We start from the raw sequence: 20,264 nt of genomic DNA on the forward strand, positions 1-20,264 counted from the left end.
TCATCCCACCAAACCCTATCGTGTCACACTTCCCAATGCCAGAAGATAAGAGAATTGGATAACGTGTCATCTTATCTTCTTAGCAACCGTCGGATGGATTTCATCTGCACCGACACCGTTGGATTTGATATCATCCCACCAAACCCTATCGTGTCACACTTCCCAATGCCAGAAGATAAGAGAATTGGATAACGTGTCATCTTATCTTCTTAGCAACCGTCGGATGGATTTCATCTCGCACCGACACCGCTGGATTTGATATCATCCCACCAAACCCTATCGTGTCACACTTCCCAATGCCGTAAGATAAGAGAATCGAATAATGTCCCCAATTCTTATAAATTGACCTTTTTTTATTATTCTTTTCCATTCATAGAGCCATAAACATATACTCAAAATGAATTACAACATCGGAGAAACTTGAATACTAAAAAGTAGCATATTGTCATCATCATCTTCAAGATGATGATGACAATATGTTATCGATGTATGATCTATTTTCAGTGGAAGAAGATGCAATGCATCGTGTTATTCAAAATAATAACATGATATTAGAGTTAACCCCTGAGTCATCTCGAACAATCGTCGCTCCCATGGTGGCTCTATTCCGAGGCATGTTGTTATCAATCGCAACCGTGAAGAAGCAGATCGCAATTTGTGGAATGATTACTTTTCGGAGAATCCACGCTACAATGCTTTGAAATGTTTTCGCCAAGATATCGGATGTCACGAAGTTTGTTTCTTCGCATTGTTGCAGTGAGTTAAGGACCATGATAATTACTTCCAACAACGCCGTGATGGTCTAGGTCGAGTTGGGTTATCTAGTTTACAAAAAAATTACCGCTGCTCGAATGTTGGCATATGGTTTTACTCGCGATGCTACTGCATCTAATATATCAAAATCGGTGAATCAATTGCAATTGAAAGCATGAAAAGATTTTGTCGCGCCATCGTAGAGATTTTCGCTGAACAATATCTTAGATCACCCTAATGCTACCGATATCGAGAAGACTCTTACACATCGAGAACAACGTGGCTTTCCAGTGAATGTTAGGAAGTTTGGATTAGTATGCATTGAAATGGAAAAAAATTGTCCCACAGACATGGGTCGGACAATATAGAGGAAGGTATGGATGTCCAACCATTATTCTCGAAGCGATGAGTCGACTATGATCTTTGGATATGGCACGCTTTATTTTTGGTATGCCGGTACCAACAATGACATAAATGTTTTGGAGTCTTCGAATTTGTTCTCCAACCCTAGCACAAGGTATTGCTCCTCCTGCTCATTACGTTATTCAAGCAAGTGAGTACCATATGGGATATTATTTAGCCGATAACATATATCCAAAAATGGTCTACTATTAGTACAAACTATTCATCAACCACGAACTCCCGAAGAAAAAAATATTTTTGCAATGAGACAAGAAGCATGCAGTAAAAAGATGTTGAGAGGGCTTTTGGTGTTCTACAATCTCGCTTTTGCAATCGTGGCGGGACCAAAGACGCGTTTTGGAGGAAAAAAATATCTTACATGATATAATGACTGCATGCATTATTATGCACAACATGATAGTTGAGGATGAACGAGATCTCAATGCACCAATCGTGGATGTAAGTGAAATGCCGACCCCAGTAGTTGAATTGGTACAAGATGAAGATGCTCGATTTGAACAATTTCTTGGTCGTTACAGGCAAATTAAGGACAAAGACGCTCATATTGCACTTCGCAATGCATTGATTGAACATTTGTGGTTGTGCTATGCAAATAACGAAGATAATTAAAAGCTTGTGTGCTACTTTAGTTTTTAATAATGTGTTGTTTTCACTGATGGTGCTTGTTTGTATGTTATGTTTTTATTAAGTAATTAATGTAATGTAATGTTTGTATTTATATTTGTAGTTTATCAATCAAATTTTATATTTAATAAATATTTATAAAAAATTCTAAAAATAAAAATTATATTTTAAAATAATATAATATTTAAATTTAATGGTTAAAAGTGAAAAAATTAAAAATAATTAAATTTATTACTAATATGAATATAAAAGTATGAAGTAAGAAGAATATTCTTAGAATATTCTATTTTAGAGTTAAAAATAGAGATGATGGTTGGAGAATTTTTTACTGTAGCAGCTGTATTTTTGTGTATTGAAGCGCCAAATATAGAGTTTTGGGTTGGAGATGGCCTAATAGTTACCAATGCTCATCTTAGCACACAAAAAATAAAATATAAAATATAAAATATAAAAAAACATCAACAACGTTCCAATAGTACTGAAATTAACGCAACTGCAATTTGCAAGAGTTGAAATAATCAGCTACTTGCTTTTTTTTAATAGCTATATGATCCCATCTACGAATAACATTAAGTCAAATAAAGAGTGAATATTATATGTTATGTGTATATATATATATACATAAACTAAGATGTCATGAGAAGAGAGACAATTTTGTCCTTGTATCATAACTTATTTATATCAACAAAAAAGAATGAATTCAATTGTATACATCTCTGTGCATGAATGTATCTAACTACTAATCATCAGTAATTAATGAGTATATTAACTTTTAATCTGTATAAATTAGAAGAGCTTCCCAGCAAATCCTTCAAACTCAGCACCTTTAACTGAAGGAGAAGCACATGAAGCAAAGTCCTCAAGCTCTGAAACTCTTCTTCCAAGTTGCAAAGCCATGTTCATCTCAAACATCTCTACGTCCTCTTGACAGCTCTCCTCTGAATTGAACTCAATGATCTCTTCTTCCAACTTCCTATAAAATCCAGCACAGTTCCTAAACATCTCAATCAACATGCCAATCTGAAAACCATGCTCCAAAGTGTTGATCATGGTTGCAAGAACACCACCCATGACTCCAAACAACACAGGCCATTGCCCAAGTGCAGGAGTCCCAATCAGACCAGCACCTACTGCACCTAACCCTGCCAGCAAAGGTCCTGAGATGGCCAAACACTTGTTGATCTTCACAAACAGGTTGCCATGCCAAACATACTGTTCCTCATCCTTCTCTTTCAGAACTTTGAGCAGCCCTCTCATCTTTCCATCTTGTGCTGATGATGATGATCTCCTCCTTGTTTGGAGCTTGGGCCACCATACGGTAGGCTCGATGTTCTTTGGGAACTTCTCGAGCATCCCGGGGAGCAAAGGAAGAGGATAAGCCTTGTCAAGGGCCAGCACCTTCTCCATGGCTTCCTCCACATCCAATTCAGTAGGAGTAAAAGTAGAGCTCTTGAGCTGATCAAGAGATGTATGGATTGATCTCTCTAGCTGTTTGAACAGTCTGGTTGCATTCCTTTGCTCTTCAGCAAGCTGTGATGGTTGGATCTTATTGACAATGAGCATCATGCCTGTTGCAGCTGTGAATAAAAGAGCAGAAGAAAGCTTGAATGCCAGAAAATGCTGTGATTGATCACCCATGGAGATTGTAGAAAGACCAGCCATGATTGAAGCAATGAGGTTGATGGAGTTAATGGAGTTAAGCAAGAGTGTGTTCCAGTTATCCCTTTGTTCTCCAATGATCTTGTGCATCTCCGCTCTGTCGCCGGCCGCCTCTGCGATCGCATAGAGCTTAGATACTAGTAACATGTCTACTTCTTTATCATCAAAAATTGTTTGTGGTTTGTTGATGATGATGTTTGAGCTTGGTTCTCTGATTCTAAGTTCCTGCATGTTGATCATGTTCTTAAGCTTTGGGAGCTCAAGACCTTTGTTTTGGAGATTGAGATTGAGTTGCTTTTGGAGACTAGCTTTTGATCTCCAACCATGCTGCTTTGGTGCTGCTGCTGCTGATAATGATAACATGAGATTGTGAACTTGCAGAGTTGCCATCTCTATATCTAAAATATTAATTGAAGTAAATATAACAGAAAAGATGGAGATGTATATATAGATGTTGTTGATTGAGTTTTGATGATTTGGAGTATGAATTTGAGGTATTATATATATATATATGTGTGTGTGTGTAGGTGCATGTTAGGAAGAGGGTAAGGTGTGAATTAATAATTTGTTGACTGACCGGGCCAATGCAAATTGTACGTTGAATGAGGAATCCATGAGCTTGACATGGAAACCGTCAATAGAGACTTGATATTATTTTGGACTGCGTAAAAGTATAAATATGCAATTAAAGTCATTTTCAGACATTTTATTATAAAAGACAGTCATTTTCAAGACCTTTTAAGTTAACAAAAGCCGAAATATTGAAGTGATATTAGATTAGAGCGATGTTAGCAATTAAGAAAAACACACCAAAATAACAATATGGATATGTATTTGAATGATAGACTTGTGTTATCTCCTCAAGTGTGAATCAATGAAGTTGTTGAATTTGTATGTTTTGTTTGAAGTTCATTAATATATTCAAGTCAGAATGACGGCCAATTACGAGTTTTTTGAATGATAAAATTATTTGTAATATATAACAATTGTTATTATTTTGTTATTATATTAAAAAAAAATGGACAAACCATGTGTTGGAGGTGTACGAGGCATGCACACTGGCAAACTACCGGAGATTAAATATTTAGTTCATGCACACTCACCTAGCATACATGGAGATTAGGTTGCAAACTCACTCTTATAACTGAAGATTTTTTTTTTGGTATTACTGTGTTTCACTCATTTCCAATTTTCAGCAATGAAAGTCCTATAAAATACTTTTGCAGTGTGGCCAATACCACTAAAAAAAAAAACCTTTCTTTTATATTTATTTATTTATTTTATGTTATTTTATTTTTGAACTTGTCAGAATTACACTATAATCACACACACACACACACACACACACACACACACACATATATATATATATATATCATTTGATGAAAATTTTACTTATTATTTTAAAATATGGTTGACTTAGACTTTGATAACCTAAAATGACCGTTAATGTTTCAGTCAAATATTTGGCCAAGCATGCAGATTAATTGATCAATTCAAGTCTAAGGTCAGTTTCCTTCGTATTATACAACCACACGCATGAGGTTGGTAGATGAATGAGTAGTTTGATTTTTTTTTTTTTAATCATAAAAATTAACTTTTTGTTTGATTTTTTTTAATTAATTAAATTAATTCTAAACCAAAGTCGAGGAGAGAGACTGAACCATTGCAGGTTAATTCAACATAATATAATTAAGATGAATTAAAATTGATAAATAACATAAATTTAAATTGTATCTCAAGAGAGTTTTTTGTAAAGTAATATGACACTCACTGTAAAAAATATTTTATAAAAATTTTCATTGTCTAGAGTTTGAAATTTGTGTGAGCGGATTTAATTAAAGCTCAATCCCCGTATCCATCAGGAAGTGAGCCCTTAATACATGATTTATCTACTTCATTAAAAAATAAATAAAAAAAAAGTTGTACCTCATCACAATTGCTAAAATAATTAAATAAAATTAGTGTGAGTTTTTTTTTAAAAAATATTATAACCCAACCACGCTAACCAACTCTAAATAAAATTTATGAGTAAATTAATGTGAGTTTATTTTTCTAAATATTATAATTCAACCACGCTAACCAACTCTAAATAAAATTTATGAGTAAATTAGTGTGAGTTTTTTTTAAAAAAATATTATAACTCAACCACACTAATCAACTCTAAATAAAATTTATGAGTAAAATTTAGTTCGCTCAAAGTTAAAATCATGCCTTTTATTTAATTATATAATGTGAAGCATATTTCTACAATACAAAAATAGACCGATTGTATAAATTAGGATAAAATACTGATATACGTATGTGGTCTATAAAGCCAAACAAATCGTAGCGTGAATATACTTGAGAAATACCGTATGATTGGTAAGTATTACTTATGTATACATACAATTCCGTGTCCGTATTCCAGTAATGAGCATGGGCTGATTAAAAGAATGAGTCCATATATATGTACGCCTTGACCGCTGAAAAATTTGGTTAATTAACTGAGTTGCATCTACCTTAAAAACAATATACAGTAGTGTTTAATATAATTAAATCTCAATTAAACACAACATATATGTCAATATATTCATGTAATTAGGCTTCATGGTTTTACAAAGTCTAAAATAAATAAGAGTTCATATATCTTGACAATTTCCATGTCAAAGAAGCAGGCATGCATTGGCCCAGTCAGTCAAACCATTGGTCAATTCAAACCAAACCCTTTACCTTTCTCTCTATATATAACACCTTCATGCAAACTCAAACCAGAAACTCATCAAAACTCAAGCAACAAACTCCTCCATACTCCATAGTACCTACCTATCACATCCAATCCCCTCAAAACTCTAAAACAAAGAAAAGCATACACATATACATAATTACAGAGATGGCAACGTTGCAAGCTCACAATCTTCTCTTATCATCATCATCATCATCATCATCAGTGATTGCATCAAAGAAGCATGGTTTGAGGTTCAAAGCTGGCATCTCTAAGCCACTTAATATCAAGAACAAAGCTCTTCCTTCACTTTCAAAGGTTGGAATAAGAGAAACTATGTCAAGTTCAATCTCAAACAACATCTCTATCATCAACAAACTGGAAACCACCCCTGCTATCACAATTGATGATAAAGAAGTAGATATGCTAGTAGTATCTAAGCTCTATGCCATCGCTGAGGTGGTTGCAGACCGAGCGGAGATGCATGAGATCATCGGAGAACAAAGGAATAACTGGAACACACTCTTGCTTAACTCCATCAACTCCATCAACCTCATTGCTTCAATCATGGCTGGTCTTTCTACCATCTCCATGGGTGATCAATCACAGCATTTTCTGGCATTCAAGCTTTCTTCTGCTCTCTTATTCACAGCAGCAACAGGCATGATGCTTATTGTCAACAAGATCCAACCATCACAGCTTGCTGAAGAGCAAAGGAATGCAACCAGACTGTTCAAACAGCTAGAGAGATCAATCCATACATCTCTTGATCAACTCCAGAGCTCTACTTTTACTCCTACTGAAATGGATGTGGAGGAAGCCATGGAGAAGGTGCTGGCTCTTGACAAGGCTTATCCTCTTCCTTTGCTCCCCGGGATGCTCGAGAAGTTCCCGAAGAACATCGAGCCTACCGTATGGTGGCCCAAGCTCCAAACGAGGAGGAGATCATCATCATCAGCACAAGATGGAAAGATGAGAGGGCTGCTCAAAGTTCTGAAAGAGAAGGATGAGGAACAGTATGTTTGGCATGGCAACCTGTTTGTGAAGATCAACAAGTGTTTGGCCATCTCAGGGCCTTTGTTGGCAGGAATAGGTGCAGTAGGTGCTGGTTTGATTGGGACTCCTGCACTTGGGCAATGGCCTGTGTTGTTTGGAGTAATGGGTGGTGTTCTAGCAACCATGATCAACACTTTGGAGCATGGTTTTCAGATTGGCATGTTGATTGAGATGTTTAGGAACTGTGCTGGATTTTATAGGAAGTTGGAAGAGGAGATCACTGAGTTCAACTCAGAGGAGAGCTGTCAAGAGGACATAGAGATGTTTGAGATGAACATGGCTTTGCAACTTGGAAGAAGAGTTTCAGAGCTTGAGGACTTTGCTTCTTGTGCTTCTCCTTCAGTTAAAGGTGCTGAGTTTGAAGGATTTGCTGGGAAGCTCTTCTAATTTATACTGATTAAGTTAATGTACTAATTAGTGATGATTAGTTGTCAGATACATACATGCACAGTGATATACAATTGGATTGATTCTTTTGTTGATATAAAGAAGTTTTGAACTAGCTAGTACAATTGAATATTCTTTTTGGGTTTATTAATTATGGATTTGTTGAAATATATATATATATATATATATATATATATATATATATATATATATATATTCTTAATTATTTTATTTTAAAAAAAAATTGTGTGGCCTTAAGAAGGGCAACGAATATTTGGAAGTCATGAAGAAAGTTTCAATTTTAATTTATTGGAGGCTGTCTTTATTACTTTTTAGTTTAAACGAATTTTCTGGTCTTCTCTTACCAAAGCATAATTTTGACATGTATAATATCAGGACAAACAAACAAACAGATATAATATTTGTTTATACATTCACACAAAACAAACAAATGTTTTAGGATGCATCAAATGAAAAAATGTATAAAAAAAATGTAAATGAAAGAATTACTGACATGGTTTTGTTGATAAAAAAAATCCTCATGCAAAAAATCAACATTGATTTTCTTTCAAGAATTTATAGTGATGTTTTTTTTGGGGGGTTAATTAATTAATTTTTTTAATAAATCAATTAACTTTGGTCAAATAACATTTTGATCACTGATTTTTGATTTGTTTTGAAATTCTTACTAAAGTTACTAATCATTTCATCTATAAGTCATAGATTAACATTTTCATTAGTTGAAGTGGAGACCGGAAAAAGCCCAGTCAACACACTGGTGGAGGCCTCCATGTCAACTAATAAAGATGCTAATCCATCAGATGACTTGTCGATGAAATGATTAGTAACTTTAGTAAGTATTTTGAAACAAATCAAAATTTAATGATAAAAATGATATTTGACCAAAGTTCAATGATTTGCCAAAAATATTAACCTCTTTTTTGGATTGGCATATTATTTAAAAAATCCACAAATACAACAAATTCACCCATATATCAATGGATGTGGCTATTTGAGAAAATGTTTATTAATATTCATGGCTGCGTCTTCTATGTCTTCTACGTAAGTCATCAGATTTCAACTCTACGCAAGTTGAATATCAACCGTCATTAGATCATCAACCAACGGTTGAGATCATTTAGATGCATAGTTTTACTATGCTTATAAATAGTTGTACAGTAAAAAATGAGATGATGCTCAGGACTGTTCATAGCACTGTTCATCCACCAATATATGCCTATCTCTCTCGTCCTTATTCTCACTCATACTTTTTAAAATATGGGGACGATATTTTCTCATATATATATATATATATTATCTTGACTTTGACCTTAGAGAACAATGAAATACCAATTTTATTATTTTAGGGGTGCATTTTTTCTGTCTTAGAATTTTGTAAGTTAATTATTGATTTATTTATTTTTTTATATAAAAAATAATCCAAATAATAATTTAAGATAGATGATATAAAAGTAATACAAATAAATAAATAAACAAAAAAAGAAGAGGTGATGGAGGATAGAATTCTCATGGAGCGTAAGGTGAGGGGTGAAATATTTAAAAGACTTCATCAAAGGGACAAACAAGTACACAAGTGCACTAGTTAGTTATAGTGACTTAATTACTTTTAAAAATTCACCATGCTTTTATTTTCCACTAGTGCTATTGCTTATCAATTTAAAAAAAAAAACAGCTCCAAAAGATTTTGGCACAAAAATACTTGAATGATTTGTCAAAATACAAGTATATCATGTACAATATTTGCCCTACCAACTATTTTATCTTGTTTGAAATCTTAAAATTTAAGAATTCCTCAATTTATTTGTTATACCATTCCATTTTATCTTGATTTTTTAAGTAAAAATAAAAATGAAGAAAATATCATTATGATAATGATTATGATTAGATTGTCTTGTTTGTTGTTGCCACTATGTACTTTGTTTTCCCCAGTTTTTCTTCTCTTTAATAAATTTGTGATTTATCCATTTTATTTAAAAAAAAAAATAATAATAATTATGATTAGGAATGTCTAGACCATCACAAGGACCAAATTGGTTGTAAGTGAAAAAAGGAAAAGGAAAAGGCTAGTTTTACCTTGCTTCTGAAATCTTACAATTTATTAATCCGTGAATTTTTTATTTTAAAGTTCTGAACATAATTTATTAAATACAATAGATCGACTTCACAAATAAATGGCAGCCACATATCTAAGATGTGGTATTGAGTGCTATGCATGTGAACCAAAAATTATCAATATTTGTTTTCATGAGAAAGAGTAATTTGAGGTAGTCCAAAATAATTAATATTGGTCTCTATTGACGGTTTCCAATAACTCATTCAAACATATATATATATATATATATATATGTGCTATGCCTGGTCAGCCAACAACTTATTTTCAAGACCTGACTTCTTCTTATATATATCTAAACCTATATATATACTTGGTTCATTGCAAACTCCAAACCATCAAAACTCAATCAGCAACATCTCTCACTGAATACATATATAGCCTTCTGCTGATCATTTCAATTATTTAGAGAACTTAGGAGAGAAACATGGCAACTCTGCAAGCTCACAATCTCATCTTGTCATCATCATCAGCGGCAGCAGCAGCACCAAAGCAGCATGGTTTGAGATTCAAAGCTCGTCTACAAAACAGAAGCTTTGATGTCCAAAAGCTTAATAACATGCTGAACGTGCAGGAGCTTAGAATCAGAGAACAAAACTCAAACATCATCATCAACAAGCCACAAACAATTTCTGATGATAAAGATGTAGACATGTTACTAGTATCTAAGCTCTATGCAATCGCTGAGGCGGCCGGAGACAGAGCGGAGATGCACAAGATCATTGGAGATCAAAGGGATAACTGGAACACACTCTTGCTTAACTCCATCAACTCCATCAACCTCATTGCTTCAATCATGGCTGGTCTTTCTACCATTTCCATGGGTGATCAATCACCACATTTTCTGGCATTCAAGCTTTCTTCTGCTCTCTTATTCACAGCAGCAACAGGCATGATGCTCATTGTCAACAAGATCCAACCATCTCAGCTTGCTGAAGAGCAAAGGAATGCAACCAGACTGTTCAAACAGCTAGAGAGGTCAATCCATACATCTCTTGATCAGCTCCAGAGTACTACTACTTCTACTCCTACTGAATTGGATGTGGAGGAAGCCATGGAGAAGGTGTTGGCTCTGGATAAGGCTTATCCTCTTCCTTTGCTCCCCGGGATGCTCGAGAAGTTCCCGAAGAACATCGAGCCTACTGTATGGTGGCCCAAGCTCCAAACAAGGAGGAGATCATCATCATCAGCACAAGATGGAAAAATATGGAACAAGGAATTTGAAGGGAAGATGAGAGGGCTGCTCAAAGTACTGAAAGAGAAAGATGAGGAACAGTATGTTTGGCATGGCAACCTGTTTGTGAAGATCAACAAGTGTTTGGCCATCTCAGGACCTTTGTTGGCAGGGTTAGGTGCAGTGGGTGCTGGTTTGATAGGGACCCCAGCACTTGGGCAATGGCCTGTGTTGCTTGGAGTCATGGGTGGTGTTCTTGCAACCATGATCAACACTTTGGAGCATGGTTTTCAGATTGGCATGTTGATTGAGATGTTTAGGAACTGTGCTGGATTTTATAGGAAGTTGGAAGAGGAGATCACTGAGTTCAACTCAGAGGAGAGCTGTCAAGAGGACATAGAGATGTTTGAGATGAACATGGCTTTGCAACTTGGAAGAAGAGTTTCAGAGCTTGAGGACTTTGCTTCTTGTGATTCTCCTTCAGTTAAAGGTGCTGAGTTTGAAGGATTTGCTGGGAAGCTCTTCTAATTTATACAGATTATATTTTATTAATTACTGATGATCAGTAGTTAGATACGTACATACATGCACAGTGATGTAAAATTGAATTCATTCTTTTGTTAATATAAAGAAGTATCTATATATATTGAACAAGTACAATTGATTCATTATTTTGGATTTAATTTATGGATATATATTTATATAGAGCCGCAAAACCTGAAATTGCAAATCACACGTTGAGTATTTGTTGATATATATATATATATATATATATATATATATATATATATATATATATATTCATAATTGATCATATGGTTGTCTTTTGGATGTCTGCGCGCAACACCAGAACCAAAGAGGATCAGATTGAAGTATACTTCGTTTCAATCATCAAACACCAATCATAGATCAAACATAGCCTTAATTTATGAGGTTCTCTCACACCTAATTTTGAGGATACTATTGTTAGGATCGAGAGCACGGATGAGCAACTCACACACTCTGTTTTTCAGGAGTTCGAACTCAAGGAAGATGGGAGTGATCCGTTCACCAGAGTTGACACTCAATTTTCACTTAATTGAATCACTACTTAGACATTCAATAATAACAAAGAGAATGAGAAAGAAGACTGAAGTATTTCCACACTCAATAATTCACTGATTCCATTCAATTAAACACCAGGCATTTATACAAACACCTAGCAGACCAACCATCATGGTTGCACAGTACAAAGCTAGAGAATATTCAAATTAACCAAACATTACAAATAAACATAACAACAGATAAGTTTAAGCATCCCCAGATGCATTACAAACAAGTGCATTCAGTTAAACTTCTTTCTTGGTTTGAGTCCTGACATGATGCACACCAAGGCTGGATTCCTGGAGACCACCTGGAGCTGCAGCAGTGTGAGCGACTTGAGTCATGAGGATCTGATTAAAATCTCCAACATACTCTCCTTGATCAGATAATTCTCCAACTCCTAACTTCTCTGTGAATGAGCTGAACTTGATTCTGGGCAAGGCCTTTGTAAACACATCAGCCAACTGATCTTCAGTACCACAATGCTTCACATTAATTAAGCCATCCTTTATAAGGTCTTGAATAAAATGAAAACGGGTATCAATGTGCTTTGTGCGCCCATTATGTGTAGGATTTCTGGTGATAGAGAGAGCTGATGAATTGTCACAGAGAATAACATTTGAGTCCTTCTGCTTCTCATTCAGATCTTCTAGCAGTCGACGAAGCCAAACAACCTCGCAGGCAGCAGCCGTCAATGAAATGTACTCTCTTCGGTGCTTGACAGAGCAGTGATGGAGTGCTTCTTCGAACACCATGCTATAACACCGGAGCCTAGTGAAAATACCCACCCTGTGGTGCTTTTCCGGTCATCTTGAGATCCTCCCCAATCACTGTCAGAATAGCCCATCAATTTGAAATTTTCTCCCTTCTTGTAATGAATCCCAAAACCGATCGTTCCTTTAACATATCGAAGGATTCGCTTTACTGCTCCTAAGTGATGCACACTCGGTGAATGCATGAACCGAGCAACCATTGAAACAATAAACATGATATCGGGTCTTGAATGGGTGAGGTAAAGCAGAGCACCAACCAATTTCCTATATCTCTGTGGATCTGTTTTCCCAGAATTGTCCTGAAGACAGAGTTTTTCATTTGAATTCATTGGGGTATCAACATTCTTGCAATTTTGCATCCCTGATCTGAACAAGAGGTCCCCTGCATACTTCTTTTGTGACACGAAGACATATCCTTTCCTCTGTATCACCTCCAACCCGAGAAAGAACCTCATCGGTCCCATATCAGACATCTCAAAAGTTTTCAACATATTTTCTTTGAACTCAATCAAAGACTCCTTTGAAGACCCCATGTATAAAATATCATCAACATACAAGCAGAGTAAGAGAACATCAGAATTACCTTGCAACTTGGAGTATACTGTGGGTTCATTGCAACTTCGAGTGAAACCCAATTGAGAAAAATGAGTGTCTATACGACTATACCAAGCTCTGGGTGCTTGACGTAGACCGTATAGAGCTTTATGAAGACGATACACTTCTTCCTTCTTTTCATTGACAACGAACCCCTCTGGTTGCATGACATATACTTCTTCCATGAGATCTCCGTTTAGAAATGCGGATTTTACATCCAATTGATAAATTCTCCATTCCTTTTGTGCTCCTATGGATAAGAACAGTCGCACAGTCTCCATTCGAGCGACTGGAGAGAAAACTTCTTCGAAATCAATTCCCTCTCTCTGCGAGTAGCCTTTAACCATGATACGAGCTTTCCTTTTCAGTAGAGTGCCATCTTGATGCGGGCCGTATTGAGGAGATGGCATGCGCGTTCATGCGGAAGTGGGACTCGAAGTGACTGAAGGGTATTTTAGTAATTCGCCGGGCGGTGGAGTTTTTGGGTTTCTTGGGCCTAGTCTGATGGGAAACGGGCCAACGAACACAACTCACAGTTTGCACAAACTCGTGAGTCATACATGATTTCGGCCAAATTCCATCGTTTAGGCCTCGAAAACCCTGATTTTGCTATTTTTAGTAATAATTGATTTCGCTATTAATTTGGCTAGAAATCTACGATTTGTAGCTCGTTTATGCGTTAGCATTTATTTTTGTTAACTCTTTTATTTCTTGCGGTATTTGAAAAATTTACCATTTTTTTGGTATATTTTGAATTATCTCCGCTTTTAGGATTATTTTTCATATCTTTGATTTTTTTCCTATTTAATGTAAGCCTATGGGCGAGAGTATGATCAGTTTTGTAATAGTTATTCTCTTGAGTAATAAAATTTACTCTCTTTTCCAATTCCTGGCTATCTTTGATCAATAGGTTTTGAAGACTTGTACTGGGTATTCGTGCGCGAATCAACAGTTCGAGTATACCGCTGCATCACATCTGGATTGAATTTTGACTTGAAAATCCACTTCAGTCCTATTGCTTTTTTCCCTTCTGGAAGAACAGTTAGATGCCAAGTTTGATTCTTTGTTATGGCATTCATCTCCTTCTTCATGGTCTTAATCCACTCCTCACACCTTGCAACTTCTTCATAAGATGAAGGGTCCCCTACAGAAAGAGCAAGAGAGCAAGAACTATAGAGATCAGTGAGATTTCTATACCTCGTCGGAGCGCCACCGTTGTCTCCGGCCACTGATTCTTCTTCTTCTAAACTAGAAGTGATCCTTTGATGTGAATCAGCCCGTTCATCTGTTTGATCGAACGGTGGAAATATCTCCATTTCTCTATTAAGAGATGTTACCCCCTCCTCATGTGACGGTGCATAAGTTGAGGCATCTGAGTCAGCATTGCCTGACCAATCCCAGCTCTTCTCTTCAAAGAACCGGATATCCCTGCTGACGTATATGCGCTTCGAATCAGGATCTATGATCCGATAGGCCTTCGAGCGATCGCAATAGCCAATCAGCACACCGGGCCGTGACTTGGCGTCAAACTTGGACCGCTGCATCGGGTCAACGTACATGTAGACCAAACATCCAAACACCCTGAAATGGTCAACAGAGGGCTTCTCACCGGTCAAAGCTTCAAACAGAGTTCGCAGCTTCACTGCCGATGTTACAGATCGATTGAGGATGTACACTGCCGTCGCCACTGCCTCTGCCCAGTACTCTGACGGCATCTTCTTCTCTTTTAGCATGGTACGAGCCATCTCCGTCACTGTTCTGTTCTTGCGTTCGGCGACACCATTTTGCTGAGGGGTCTGCGGAGCTGACATTTGGTGGTGTACTCCTGCGAGCTTGCAAAAAGCTTCAAATTCATTGGATATAAATTCGCCTCCGCGATCAGTGCGCAAAACCTTGACTTGGGATGAGAACTGCTTCTCCACCAGAAGCTTGAACTGCTTGAAGAGCTGAAATGTCTCTGATTTCCGGTGCATAAAGTACACCCAACTGTATTTGGAGTAGTCGTCAGTCAGTAGGAGAAAGTAAGAGTTACCTCCGATGGATGTCGCTCTGATTGGGCCTACAAGGTCGCCATGGATTAATTCTAATGGTGCAGATGCTCGTTTTGCTTGACCTTTGGGAAACACAGAGCGAGCTTACTTCCCCTGTGAGCATGCATCACATGAACTTACACTTGTGATATTCGGCAACCCAAACACCAGACCCTGTTCTGATATTTGTTTCAGGTTCTTCACATTTATGTGCCCATATCTCTTATGCCAGAGATCTGAAGCTTCATCTTCCCCTTGTGCTAAGTTTGCAAAATCAACATCATTAGCTTCTAAAGGAAAGAGCCTGTTAGGAGACATGGCAACCTGAGCAACCTGTGCCTTGGTTTCAGTCTCCTTGATGTTACAAATTCCTCTGGTAAACTCGATATCAAACCCAGCATCCATCATTTGACAGACACTCAAAAGATTATGAGTTAAATTTGGTACAAACTGGGCATCGTTCAAGATAGTAGTCTTACCTCTGCTTGAACAGAGTGTTACCTTGCCAATGCCTTCAACTTTGAGTGCCTTTCCATCCCCAACTCTAATGGAATGGCTTGGTGTGGTGGCCATGCTCTGGAACAAACCTTTCTCGCCTGACATGTGGTTGGAGCAACCACTGTCAATTAGCCATAGTCCTCCACTTTGTTTTAATTCTTCACTGATTGCCATAAAAGCCACTTCTTCTCCTTTATTTGGCTTCTCTTCTTTCACAACATTCGCTTCCCTGTTTCTATACCAACATTGGGCTTTTACATGCCCAAACTTCTTACAAACAAAGCATTGTACTCCCTTATGGGATTTGTTAAATTCTGCAGAGAAACCGGGTTCAATGCGAGCTGGGTCACTGCTTCTGTCGCGCCAGCGTCCCCTTCCTCTGGGAGAGAAGCCTCGGCCTCTACCTCTCCCTCTGTTTGAATGATCTGTAGAGTGAGCACTTCCTCTGCCTGCATACAATGCCTTCTCTCCTTCATGATGGTTTCCTTCAATGTTTAGTATAGCTTCATGATTTTTCAGTGAGCCACTCAACTGCTCAACTGAGATAGTATTCAAATCTTTTGCTTCTATGATCGAGTGAACGGCCTGTGAGAATATGGGAGTCAAACTTCTGAGTATTTTAGATACAACTGCCTTTTGAGGGAGATCTTGCTTCAAGACTCTGATTTGGTAAACAATATCTAATACCCTGCTCACAAAGTCCTGCACAGATTCACCTTGCTTCATTTTGACAGCATCAAACTCTCTTTGAAGAGCATGAAGCTGGATGTTGGAGTTGTCTGAGTCTCCCTGGAACTCGGTCTTAATAATATCCCACGCCTCCTTAGCCGTCTTGGCTTCAGAAATCCTTACCAATATCCTTGAATCAAGTGCGCGTTGAATTAGATACATTGCTTTAGCATCCTTCTTGAGGCTTTTATTGATTCTAGTAGCGTCTCCTTCTTCACTGAATCCCTTCTCCACCAATTTCCATAGATCTTTCGATCTAAACATGGTCTTCATCATCAATGCCCAAAGGTTGTAATTCTCACCTTTGAAATAAGGGACATCAGTATCCTTTGCCGAAGAGGAGCTTGACATCTTCGCCTAGATTCAATGACAAATCTCTGATACCACTGTTAGGATTGAGAGCACGGATGAACAACTCACACACTCTGTTTTTCAGGAGTTTGAACTTAAGGAAGATGGGAGTGATCCGTTCACCAGAGTTGACACTCAATTTTCACTTAATTGAATCACTACTTAGACATTCAATAATAACAAAGAGAATGAGAAAGAAGACTGAAGTATTTCCACACTCAATTATTCACTGATTCCATTCAATTAAACACCGTGCATTTATACAAACACTCCAGCGCACCAACCATCATGGTTGCACAAGTACAAAAGCTAGAGAATATTCAAATTAACCAAACATTACAAACAAACATAACAACGAGATAAGTTTAAGCATCCCCAGATGCATTACAAACAAGTGCATTCAGTTAAACTTCTTTCTTGGTTTGAGTCCTGACATGATGCGCACCAAGGCTGGATTCCTGGAGACCACCTGGAGCTGCAGCAGTGTGAGTGACTTGAGTCATGAGGATCTGATCAAAATCTCCAACAACTATATCCAATATCAGCTTTGGCTAAGTGCTCAATTGATTTAACCACCTATGTGCCACACAAGATAGATGATCTTTGACAATAAGTACTGTCACCTGTATTCTCTGTATAGAATCATCTTTCCTCACATTCACTGTTTGTGGATTAGAAATATCTCTGTTGTGCTATATTGTTTCTAGTCATTTAATTTTTTTATTAGTTAGTTATCTTGTATTCTCTGTCTATTTAGACTTTTCTCTTTTTTAAAAAAAAATTAATTTATGTTGTTATTTATCTATTTAAAAAAAAAATATGGGGCTTTACAAGGGCAATAAATTACTTGAAAGTCATTAAGAAAATTTTAATTTTATGGGTTGTCTCTTTTATTTTTCAGTTTGTGGTTTTCTCTTGATTTGAATAACTTGTTTTTGTTATCTCCCTACATCTAGTTGACTAATTTTGCACCCTTGTGGTCTGGGTGTATTAGGAGTTCTTATGTAACTAGTATTTGTATTTTTATTATTTTAATAAGTTCCATAATTTATCTATTTTATTAAAAAATAAAACTAAAAATTTAGCTACAAGAGATTTTAGCACAAAAATATATACTTGAATAATTTGGTCACCTTGACCTTGCCCTGATATAACTCTTTAAAATGCCATTGACTAGGATGTGAGCTTTAACGGAGAAAGTAACTTTTTGATGTATAGAATCCAGCTAGAACAAAAGCCCCTGGCTTCAAAAATTTGTCTACAAAAAAAATTCCTAATCGAGAGAATCAAATGTATTTGCATAGTCCACTTTAAAAATGAAACCCAGAAGTCTGCATTTTTTTTAAGGCTGAAAATGAGCTTTTCTTCAATCGCAATACATTTGTCTTTCATGAAAGCTGATTGAGAATCATCTACCATCTATATATAAGATGTGGTATTGAGTGCATGCATGTGAACCAAAGATTATTAGTATTATTATTTTCATGAGAGTAATTTGTGGTAGGCCAAAATAATTAATATGGGTCTCCATTGACGGTTTCTAAGTCCTCGTTCAAACATATATCATGCATTGCCTGGTCATTCAACAACTTATTTTCAAACCGTGACTTCTTCCTTTATTTATATATATATATATATATCTATATATATACATACATCTCATTGCAATCTCCAAAACCATCAAAACTCAATCAACATCTCTTCCTGATACATACAATCATTTAGAGAAAGAGACAGACATGGCAACTCTGCAAGCTCACAATCTCATCTTATCATCAACAACAGCAGCACCACCAAAGCAACATGGTTGGAGATTCAAAGCTAGTCTCCATAACAGAAGTCTTGATGCCCAAAAGCTTAAGAACATGCTCAGCATGCAGGAGTTTAGAATCAGAGAATTAAGCTCAAACATCATCATCAACAAACCACGAACAATTTCTGCTGATACAGAAGTAGACATGCTAGTAGTATATAAGCTCTATGCGATCGCAGAGGTGGCCGGAGACAGAGCGGAGATGCACAAGATCATCGGAGAACAAAGGAACAACTGGAACACTCTCTTGCTTAACTCCATCAACTCCATCAACCTCATTGCTTCAATCATGGCTGGTCTTTCTACCATCACCATGGGTGATCAATCACCACATTTTCTAGCATTCAAGATTTCTTCTGCTCTCTTATTCACAGCAGCAACAAGCATGATGCTCATTGTCAACAAGATCCAACCATCACAGCTTGCTGAAGAGCAAAGGAACGCAACCAGATTGTTCAAACAGCTAGAGAGATCGATCCATACATCTCTTGATCAGCTCAAGAGCTCTACTTTTACTGCTACTGAATTGGATGTGGAGGAAGCCATGGAGAAGGTGCTGGCTCTAGACAAGGCTTATCCTCTTCCTTTGCTACCCGGGATGCTCGAGAAGTTCCCGAAGAACATCGAGCCTACCGTATGGTGGCCCAAGATCCAAACAAGGAGGAGATCATCATCAGCACAAGATGGAATAATGTGGAACAAGGAATTTGAAGAGAAGATGAGAGGTCTGCTCAAAAGTGCTGAAAGAGAAGGATGAGGAACAGTATGTTTGGCATGGAAACCTGTTTGTGAAGATCAACAAGTGTTTGGCCATCTCAGGGCCTTTGTTGGCAGGAATAGGTGCAGTAGGTGCTGGTTTGATTGGGACTCCGGCACTTGGGCAATGGCCTGTGTTGGTTGGAGTCATGGGAGGTGTTCTTGCAACCATAATCAACACTATGGAGCATGGTTTTTCAGATTGGCATGTTGATTGAGATGTTTAGGAACTGCGCTGGATTTTATAGGAAGTTGGAAGAGGAGATCATTGAGTTCAATTCGGAAGAGAGTTCTCAAGAGGACATGGAGTTGTTTGAGTTGAAGATGGCTTTGCAACTCGGGAGAAGAGTTTCAGAGCTCAAAGGCTTTGTTTCTTATGCATCTCCTTTAGCTAATGGTGCTGAGTTTCAAGGATTTGCAGGGAAGCTCTTCTAATGTGAATACGTTCTTATTCTTTAATTTGTACGATTGAATTCATTCTTTGTGGAAAAAAACGAGTTTTAAAACAATCCCTATCATTGGTCTTCCTATAAATCATAGATTGGTTATATATATGAATATATATATGCATGGAAAGAAATATGAGCATATTAAGTTCAATTATATTATTTTCAATATTGGTAACACAAAAGTAGAAATTTCTAATACCAAAAAGATATTCCAAATGATTAGAATAAGTTCAACAACCTCCCATATAGACTCAAATTAAAACATTACAATGTCAAC

General features: G+C 36.9%; 4 protein-coding genes and 1 pseudogene across 4 annotated transcripts; 4 read left to right on the forward strand and 1 right to left on the reverse strand.

The window, feature by feature from the left end:
• Positions 1-569: 569 nt before the first annotated feature.
• Positions 570-1,785, forward strand: LOC120254038 (annotated as a pseudogene).
• An 801-nt stretch (positions 1,786-2,586) lies between these two features.
• Positions 2,587-3,849, reverse strand: LOC120254033 (probable F-box protein At4g22030). Its single transcript, XM_039262187.1, has one exon. The coding sequence runs from the start codon at positions 3,847-3,849 to the stop codon at positions 2,587-2,589; it is 1,263 nt and encodes a 420-aa protein (XP_039118121.1).
• A 2,424-nt stretch (positions 3,850-6,273) lies between these two features.
• On the forward strand, positions 6,274-7,650 carry LOC120254034 (probable F-box protein At4g22030). The gene has a single exon (XM_039262188.1). It carries the CDS (start codon positions 6,332-6,334, stop codon positions 7,604-7,606), a length of 1,275 nt encoding a protein of 424 aa, XP_039118122.1. The 5' UTR covers positions 6,274-6,331; the 3' UTR covers positions 7,607-7,650.
• Positions 7,651-10,164: 2,514 nt separating this feature from the next.
• Positions 10,165-11,439, forward strand: LOC120254035 (probable F-box protein At4g22030). Its single transcript, XM_039262189.1, has one exon. It carries the CDS (start codon positions 10,165-10,167, stop codon positions 11,437-11,439), a length of 1,275 nt encoding a protein of 424 aa, XP_039118123.1.
• A 7,269-nt stretch (positions 11,440-18,708) lies between these two features.
• On the forward strand, positions 18,709-19,973 carry LOC120254037 (probable F-box protein At4g22030). Its single transcript, XM_039262190.1, has 3 exons — positions 18,709-19,507; positions 19,602-19,743; positions 19,787-19,973. The coding sequence occupies exons 1-3, from the start codon at positions 18,709-18,711 to the stop codon at positions 19,971-19,973; spliced, it is 1,128 nt and encodes a 375-aa protein (XP_039118124.1).
• Positions 19,974-20,264: the final 291 nt, after the last annotated feature.

Source organism: Dioscorea cayenensis, unplaced genomic scaffold (assembly GCF_009730915.1).
Source record: "Dioscorea cayenensis subsp. rotundata cultivar TDr96_F1 unplaced genomic scaffold, TDr96_F1_v2_PseudoChromosome.rev07_lg8_w22 25.fasta BLBR01000313.1, whole genome shotgun sequence".
In the NCBI taxonomy this organism is placed as follows: domain Eukaryota; kingdom Viridiplantae; phylum Streptophyta; class Magnoliopsida; order Dioscoreales; family Dioscoreaceae; genus Dioscorea; species Dioscorea cayenensis.

Excerpts from the sequence above, each read along its gene's own strand:
- LOC120254033 (XM_039262187.1), bottom strand. The coding sequence starts at position 3,849 with ATGGCAACTCTGCAAGTTCACAATCTCATGTTATCATTATCAGCAGCA.
- LOC120254034 (XM_039262188.1), top strand. The coding sequence starts at position 6,332 with ATGGCAACGTTGCAAGCTCACAATCTTCTCTTATCATCATCATCATCA.
- LOC120254035 (XM_039262189.1), top strand. The coding sequence starts at position 10,165 with ATGGCAACTCTGCAAGCTCACAATCTCATCTTGTCATCATCATCAGCG.
- LOC120254037 (XM_039262190.1), top strand. The coding sequence starts at position 18,709 with ATGGCAACTCTGCAAGCTCACAATCTCATCTTATCATCAACAACAGCA. Across the intron at positions 19,508-19,601 it reads ATTTGAAGAGAAGATGAGAG|GGCCTTTGTTGGCAGGAATA; the intron begins GTCTGCTCAAAA and ends TGGCCATCTCAG. Across the intron at positions 19,744-19,786 it reads GAGCATGGTTTTTCAGATTG|GAAGTTGGAAGAGGAGATCA; the intron begins GCATGTTGATTG and ends TGGATTTTATAG.